General features: G+C 36.8%; 1 protein-coding gene across 1 annotated transcript in view; it reads right to left on the minus strand.

Annotated features, from left to right (window-relative positions):
* Positions 1–826: 826 nt before the first annotated feature.
* Positions 827–9,394, minus strand: part of LOC107670890 (von Willebrand factor A domain-containing protein 8-like) — a 32,943-nt gene continuing 24,375 nt past the window's right edge. Inside the window, exon 8 of the mRNA XM_016463690.1 lies at positions 827–848. Within this exon, the coding sequence (XP_016319176.1) occupies positions 844–848 (5 nt within the window). The 3' untranslated portion in view covers positions 827–843. The remainder of the gene's footprint in view (positions 849–9,394) is intronic.

Genomic DNA, 9,394 nt, shown 5'->3' on the forward strand with positions numbered 1-9,394 from the left:
ATTAGTAGACTGTCTGCTTAATATCTTCTAACACTTTCTTTGTCAACTTATTCTACTAACCCTAAACCTACCCTAACAGTCTACTCTGAGAGTTAGTAGACATGTAGTTGCAAATTAATGAGAATTAGTTGACATGTAGTTGACATGTAGTTACAAAGTTACTTATAGTTAGTAGAATGTCTAAAGTGGACTATCGAAATAAAGTGTAACCCAAAATCATACTGACCCCAAACTTTTGAACAGTAGTGTACATGTATAACCACTTGCGATCACTTTGTCCACCATCTTGGATGGATTTTTTCTCTTAAGTCAGAAAAATGCCGATTACTGTTTGTCAAATCTCACCTTAAACTTGTGCTCATAGTTCTCAAGGGCCTCCATCACCATACACACGGCCTCCATGAAGCGCTCCAGACGGCCATCCACGCCATTAAAGCGATACATGCTGCCAGAAACATCCGCTAGCAGACATAAACGCTTCGGCTTCTGCTGAGGAGACCCCTACTGCAGCCAGACCAGAGGAAAACACATAAGTCATCCACACTTCCAGACTCGAATGACCAGACAAATATATAATTAGGAAAATCGTTTAATACAGTTACTATGTGGTTGCTTTAATTGCAGCATTTTGTTTGCCCAGACTCCTCTTCTGAAAGGCTTTATGGGCAGTGAGGTTTTTAATGGATTATGCAGGAGCCACATAATATACTGAAGGTTATTACAATCAATTCAGAAAGCAGATTTTAAATGAGGGCTTATGGGAAACTCTAAATATTATGTGATCTTCTTGCTGTGACAGTCTGCTAAACTGCCATTCATGATTACTAGTGCCTCTCCTTCCCTTTAGCCTGAAACATAAACACCATTTACATATTTTACTACTACTAGAAAAAAGCTCATTCAAATAGTGTTCTTGCTATATATCAAAAAATGTTTAGTGAGGTTCAACACTAGCTCTACATATGAAATCAAAATAATTAACAACAAATAATACAAGTTCTGTAATAAAATAATTAGTACAACAGTGAAGTATAAAAAGGCAGAACAATCTGTCAGACTTTACAATAAGGTCCCATTAGTAATGCATTAACTAACATTAGTACTTATTAACCTATGTACAAATGAGTTAATAAAAATACAGCTATTTAATTTATTTAATAAATACAATTTTTTATTTTTATTAATATATTAGTCAATGTTGAAATTAACATTACCTAAGATTACTAGAAGCTTTAGAAATAAGTATTTTTCATTAACTAATGTAGGCAACCAGTGTTGACAAATGGAGCGTTATTGTAAGTAATATACAAAATAATTGAATTTTTCAAACTCAGTTGTGAGCTAAAATGCAAATCTCAGTCATGACCATGACCCCCAGCGGGTCCTTGACCTCCTCGGCTTCAAACATGGATCCAAATATCAACAAACACCCATAGAAGCACTTCCACATGTGGCTCTCATTATATGAGCGAGTATGTCAGATCTCCATGAAGAACAATGAACCAACACGTCACTACTCATCCCTCACACACACACACACACACAAGCACGTACAAACACAGGCATGTAAGCACACACAGATTCAGACACATTCACAGACATACACACGCCATACACCCATTATTATTATCCAGGTAATAAGGAAAGCACCACATATGCTCTTGCAAAAGTTTCAGTCAGAAGTGTGAAGTAATAAAGAGTCATGGGCTGAAGAAACAGCACAGAGGCTGAGGGCACTCCAGGAACTGACTGAATGGATGAGATCATCTTCTTTATTCTGTGTCACATCTCAAGTCTGTGTGAGAAGGAACTCTAATGCTCCATTTCCACACAAATGCTGCCCTCACTTACACTGACTTCAGATCTGAATGATGACAGAACTGACTGTGTTACAACATAACCTGCCCACAAACAAACACAGCACATCAAGGCTTTTATGTATGACACATATTCCCAAACTTTTTTGTCAGCCCAACCCTTTTGACCTAAAATATTCACTTGAGATTTTAAGTTAATATATAATAATTCAACAACAACAACATTAACCAGCATCAGGTAAATAAATAAACTAGTAAGTGTTTTATATTGATTGATTGTTTTTTTCAGTTTCATATTTTTATGATTTAATTAATTTATAACATTTCTTAACCTCAATTCACTAACCTCCTGCAGTTTCCTCAGAACCTCCAGGGGTTCGCAAACCCCAGTTTGACATAAATATTTTCATGTTATATTAAAATCATATTGTCATATTAAAATGATCTGAAACTATTTTGTCAAAATAAATAAAAATAAAACGAAAACTTCAATCTGAAATCAATCTGTTACAATCTAAATGTAAAAATAGTGGAAATGAGCATGCACAATTAGCTTCTCAAAATCTGCAAATATGGTAGTGATATTATGCATCCCTTCTTGTAATCTCAACTAAAACAAATTATAATTTTTTTGGTTATATTTTGAAACGTTTTGAAAAATACCCAACTCTTAAGTATATGCAATATAGTGATGTTCGCCTTTGTAAACACCATTAGTAGAAGTCCTCAAACTAATATAACAGCATGTGGTCTCAGAGTATTAATGAGTGCATATACCTGTTGCATCTGGACCAATCAGACACACAATTTTTTTAGTTATATTTAACAAATACTCTGTAACACCCCTCAGTCAACAAACCAACTATGAGGGTCTATGGACCCTTCCCCCAAAATGCATCTAACACCTCAGAAAGGCAGAACAGGCCTCTGGTTCCATGGCAACCAATGCTGATATCACTGGTTTTATTGCCCAAAGGAATGCGGGCAGAAAAACTCACAATTCATTTACCCTTAGGAAAGACACACAATGCCCATAAAAATGGACTCTTCTCTAATTAATTCATAGAAAAACCTTTCTGTGAATAAACACACATCTCCTCAGGACATTGTGTATACCATTACTTTTCTTGTATATTGTCTTTTGAATTGTATACTGTTTTGTGTGTGTGTTATGATAGATCACTAGTTAATATAACCCCACCGATACCATGTTTGGTCTCTTTGAATTTGTCTTCTGATGATCTAAACGAGAGTGTATATTATATGTTGGTACATAGGCAATATATTAGTGTTCTAAGAATCTTTAGTAATTTTGCATCAACACCCAATCGAGTTTCATATGCAAATGACCATGCTCTCACACAAAGGGTCATAAACCTCCCCAGTATTTCCAACCTCCCGCTTGGAATTTCAGCCTTTCTCATTGGACAAGCCCATCCTGAGAGGCGTGAATCTTCTCAGACCTTAAAAGGCTCACGCACAGTTCCGCCCATGTAGGTTTAGTATAAGCTGTAGACCCTGTTCTAAAACGGCGCTGATGGTTTTACTCAGGTGGTTAACTGACTCTTTTCATAGCTTCATTCTCTGGTTTTCCTGATGGTTTCATCCATCAAGTCTCATTTGCCCTTTCTCCTGTATGAGGGATTGTTTGTTTGTTAGACTAGTTTGTTAGTGTTTAGTTAATAAAACTCTTGTGCACAAATTACACGAGTTTCTGATTCTGCTTTGCAAATTAATGTCGATTTTCGATTTTGATCCTTACTACATGCTGTAATGCATTAATACTGTATGAAAGTATTTTCTGTGGCCACGGAAATATCCTTTCCTAGAGTTGATATGAACTTACACTGAATGTTCGCTGGACGAACAGATTGGTTGATGGCAATTTAATTCTGCTACAGTTACTACTGGCAGCTGATATAAATAATTGTAATTAATCATAATTAACTGTAATTATTTATATATATTTCCCTTTTGAGCTAATTTGCTACATACCACACACTACTGCACAACCTGCTGCTAACACTTATCTGTCAGGTAGGTGTGTGAATGTTTGGGAGAGTCAGCTGTGGAAAAACATATGCTATGATGAGCAGTGATTACAGAGTAAAGGCATGGCTCCAAATGTGTGGTTTTGCTCTCTTTTTACAGCTCTCCTATACATTCCTTTGAAGATGAAGGAGCTGTTGTTGTTTTTGTTTTTCTGTTCCTCTGTTCACCATATAACATTCAAAAGTTTAGAAAACTTGACTAAATTTATGTTTCTTGTGATCTTAAAAAATGCAAATTGTACCTGCATATGATTTTTTTCCTCTCATAAAATTTGTTTCTTTGTTTCTTTGTTGTTTGAAAAAAGTAACAATAATAATAAATAAATTTTAAAAAAAATTTCAGAAATATGTATTAATTTATTTATTTTTGGAAAAATAGTGCACAGAAAAATAAATATTTTTGTGCACCCAAAAATAATTGTTGTAGTTGGAAACTGAATAGAAAAGGAAGAGCAGTTACTAAGTGTCTAGCATACACGTAAACATCAACAGTGTTTAAAAAGCATCCCAAGATGCACCTCACAAAGTTGGTTGAAAATTCTACTATTATTCCAAGATGTTGAAAATAATAATAATAATACAGAATGAGTATATGTTTCTAACCTCTGACTGTTAGTGTATGTGTCAGCACCTTTACAGGAGCAAATGAACAGGCAGTGGCCAAATTACTATCCGGAAAAGGCCCAAGCGGTGAACAGAGGCTCAGGGTAAGGTGGAGGTTAAGTTCTTCTCAGAACAGAACCTGTGCAGAGCGATGCCAGTGCGATCATCTGGACCACACACAGGCCCGTGTGGCTGCCAGCTCTCTTTACAGCACTATCGTATGTGAAAGGAGATAGTGCTGATTTAGAGGAGCGGACTGTGAAAGACAGACAGAGATAATCCTTGTCACCATGTTTTTACATAAACACATGTGTCTTTGAGCAGAGCTCCTCACACGGGCTGCCAAAGAGGAACCTGATCCTCCCAGCGGCTGGAGCCGGCGCTCTGTTCACACAGCACAGGGAATCCAAACGAGCACTCAGCTCAGCGTGCACACAGATCTCAGATCAGATCGGGCCGCCGCCGCTTGCTTTGTACAACGTGGACGAGGCAACCAGCTGGTCTTCAATCAGCATTTTCTGAGAAACTCCACCCATGTTCCAGCGCTCTGTCCACCCACACCCAAACAAAAAAGATCAGACGTGCTACCGGACATCCTTCCATACAGAATGACAGCCGCCTGGGTCCATATCGATGGACCAATCGGAGAACAGGGCGCCTAATAATAATAACAGCGCATGTTCTTTTGGAGTAACAGGATGTCTTGACTCTCATGAGTTGGCTGAAAAGCTAAAGGAAAACCATTTGTGTGGTTGCGTGTGTCTTCATGTGTGCACAGAAGTGTCTTTATGTGTGCATAAGAGTGTGTGTACTAGAGCTTTCACGAATACTCATATATATATATATATAGTGAAAGCGAAGTGACATGTGGCCAAGTATGGTGACCCATACTTGGAATTTGTGCTCTGCATTTAAAATGGTTGTTTGAGTGGGTGTTATATAGTGAGTGAGTGATATGAAACAGCTGTGTGCAATCAGTGCAGTGTGTAATCAGTGCAATGAATGATGGGATATGTAGTCCGGGGTGCTATGCAACAGTTTGTGTTGTGCGAGAGTCAATGTAATGGAAAGGGTGACCTCTGGTGGTGAATGAACGGAAGTCCATGGACAGGATTCGTGACAATTATTATATAATATATTAACGTATATTATTATATAATATTAATATAACGTGCGACTAGTTGACTAGAAAAATCTTTAGTAGAGGTCAGGCCTACTTAGCACAAGGAAGCTCTCCATTTTTAAAATAAAATGCTAATGACATTATGAAAAGTGCAACAGCTGCAAATCACGTCGTTACTGCACTGCACCAGTTATGCATGCATAAGGAGTCAAATGTTGTTGTTTTTGTTTTTTTTATCACCCTACTTATATTATGAAGAATGATTTGTTGATCTTGTTTTCCCTTTAATACATAACTTCCGCAAGAAACAGCCATATCGCACAGCTACGAGTGTGATATTGCGTTTATACAACAGCTAGACGGCAGAAGTGTAAGACGGCAGAAGAAACATAAGAAACAACAACAGAGTGTCATTAAAAACCCTCTTTTGTGCAGAACTACTTCCTTCCGCCACGGATTCAAACAGTTGAACAGCTGAGCTCAAGCCTCCGTTACTAATTTGAAAACGTCACTTTAGAACTAGTAACTAGTGGTGCAACGGATCACAAAACTCACGGTTCGAACCATATTACGGATTTTGAGTCACGGATCGGATACTTTTTCGGATCAGCAAAAACAAAAAGTTTGCTTTTCATTTATTACTGAAAGCTTACTTTAAGTGCTTCTATACCAGAGCAAAAACTACTAGCTGAACTAATAATGTCAGTAATAAAACAAGAACAATTACACAAATTACAAGCATAGATGAATAAAACATAAAGTTACTAATAAAGTCAATAATAAAGCAAGAACAATTACACAAATTACATGCATGGATGAATACAAAATAAAGTTACTAATAAAGTCAGTAACACTAGTATTCAGGTGCAGAAATGTAATAATTGTAAAATAACACAATAGTGCTTTTCACTGCATAAGTTAAATATAGCAGACAGAAGCAGGCATTTAATAGGCTGTGTCTCTTTAAGACCAAATGCACGTACCTAATATACTGACACACATCCGCTTTCTTTCTCAGCTGTTTCGGTTCACTTAAGACAGAACCGACTGTGTTTACCAGAATACTTGCCAAAACGGGTATTTTAATATAACTTTGTGTTTATGTTTCTGTTCAAAGTGAGTGAAAGAGGAATCAATCTGTGTGAATCGTGCCTCTCTCTCTCTGCGTGTGCTTGCTTCGGATGTGTGCGACAGCAATAGAAAACAGCGCGCATGTTCTCTTTTGCTTGAAAATTGTTTGAATGGGTAAATTGGCAAGACAAAACACATATAAACGATGAACTTTAACTCTATAATTGTTAAATTTAACAGTTAATCCGCAAATCACATGCGTGCCGAACCGTGGGGTCTGGTCCGTACGGATCACGGATCATCTACGATCCATTGCACTCCTACTAGTAACGAAGGAACGTTGAGTTGCTTCATTGAAAGCTTATTGTATCACTGTATTAAAAGCTCACTGTATTATGCAGAGTATTATGTGAGAGAGATGGACTGAGCGAGTGTGATTACCTGCATCTGATACTGCATTCATTCTTCAGCTCAATCTCATATTCACAATAAAACATTAGTTTGAATGTCCGTGGAGGAAAGCGATATCTTTGTCAGACTGTCCTTTCATCTGTTAAGGATGACTTCCGATGACAGCGCTGCTCACTGCATTTGTTGGCAGCGTCTTACAAGCTGTTGCTGAAAGTAAAAATAACCTCCTTGTTTACAGTCCTGTTTTAGTCTCTTTCAATATAAAAGTCTTTACTGCTGACTACTGTGATTACTAGCATGAAAATGTTTGGGAATCGCTGGACTGAACACTGCTGAAGTGGGGGACTACAAGAGGCGTTCACCTGCAGACTTTCCAGAATGATGCGGAGCGACTGGACCTGTCGTCTGACCGCTCCTGAGAAACGCTTGTACGTGGTGGCATCATACTCATTCATCTCAATTTCCTTGAGCCTGACATAAAAACGCAACACATTAAACACAGAAACACAATCTGCAGTTTACAGTTACTAACCGTGCAGAGCAAAGCACCGTCATTATCACTGCTCATGTGAGATTTGAACAAACCTCTAACCATACATATTAAACTTCACTGTGTCCCAATCAGTTTGTGTAACAGACATTTATAATTCTTCAAAATCATATGTCTTATTAAGCAACCACTTAGTGGCCACCCTAGTTACCTCACATTCGTATTCTTCTAGCATCTTGGCTGTGAGTTTTGTACAGGTAAGAGCTACTAACATTTTCTTCAGAAAATCTCTCTTCATTTAGGTTCTTGCCCTGAGGTGTTTAAACTTGTGAACAATGTGTAGTAAGTCTTTAAGGAGTGTTCTGGGGCAGGATGATTTCAGAGGACATTGATCAACACGTGTTCTGTTTAGTCACACATTAAGTACTGCTGTCAAGATAGAGAATAACACACACTTGAGAGTAGGAGGTGTAGGATAAACATTTCTCTCGGGGCAAGTCCCTACAGCTCCACGACCAGCACCCACACACACGCAACAAACACCCAGGTGCTCAAAGCCCAGTCAGCCCCATCAGTGTGGGTGTAAGAGCTCTGCCAGGTCACTAGTTACCCACGAGGATCTCTGCATGAATGTTCAGCTCACATTTCACATACATACATACATACATACATAAATATAAAAAAGGGGAAAAAATAAAGAAATTGAAGCTTAATTCAGTGGTTTTCAAACTTTCTGACTCGAAGGCCCCTAGATGTCCAATATAATATTTAAAGGAGCCTCTCTCTCGCCCCATTTGAGCTAAGACATTACCTTTAATGAAGCCTAACATTAAAATATTAAGATATTTTCTTCTTTAATTATAGCAAATAAAAGAGGAAATAAAAGGAAATATGATTTCATGTGTTTTTAAGTATTTTATTTTAGATTAGAGTTCGATTATTTTAATATATTAATAATAATTTATTAATTTAACTACTTTTAAGCCTTAGTGGGCCCTGACCCTCTGTCTTGTATGATAAGGCATTTTTATGTTTCCTTCTCGAATGAGCCTGGGCACTTTACTTTTTCTGTTCTTTTCTTTTCTTTTCCATTACAATTTCAGTTGATTTTTATTGCTGAAAATGTTTTTTTGTATTTTTTTTTAATTAGCATAAATAAAACGCAGTACAACTAAAACTATGATGTATAAATATGCATAAAATAATTAGTAAAATAATTTATTTTTTATATTTTAATAATATATATATATTTTTTTTCTTTTTACATTACTTATTGCATTAAAATAATGAGAATTAGGAGGGTTTGTGCTTAATTATCATAAAAACGAAAAAAAACAAAAAAAAACAAAAACACCATATATTTTATTTTATTGTTTTGAAAGAGGTTTGTAATCTGAAATTTGTAATCTGAAAAACTGTGCCAGAACTGCAAATAGGTTTCCTGAACAATCCATCTGTCAGCCATTGGTCGGCAAAGCCACTGCATATAAATTACATAACATAACATAACATAACATAACATAACATTATAATATAATATAATATAATAATGAATATATAACATTTATATATATATATATATATATATATATATATATACTTTTTTCTGTGAAATATGACCCGTGTTCCTGATAGGTTTAGTGAGATTCCCTCAGTCATTTGATGGACAGCCCTCAGCAGGGGTGGGTTCTGCCACCTGGGTGAAGCCAATAATCCCTAAACTGATTCTACAGTTCATCCTGCTCTTCTGCTCAGACCCAGGATGTGCCTGCATGAATGTGTGTGTGTTAGAGAGGCGTTTGATGTCATGAGGAGGAAACAGAGTGTG

The sequence above is a fragment of the Sinocyclocheilus anshuiensis genome, unplaced genomic scaffold (assembly GCF_001515605.1).
Source record: "Sinocyclocheilus anshuiensis isolate Anshui unplaced genomic scaffold, SAMN03320099.WGS_v1.1 scaffold1366, whole genome shotgun sequence".
Classification (NCBI taxonomy): domain Eukaryota; kingdom Metazoa; phylum Chordata; class Actinopteri; order Cypriniformes; family Cyprinidae; genus Sinocyclocheilus; species Sinocyclocheilus anshuiensis.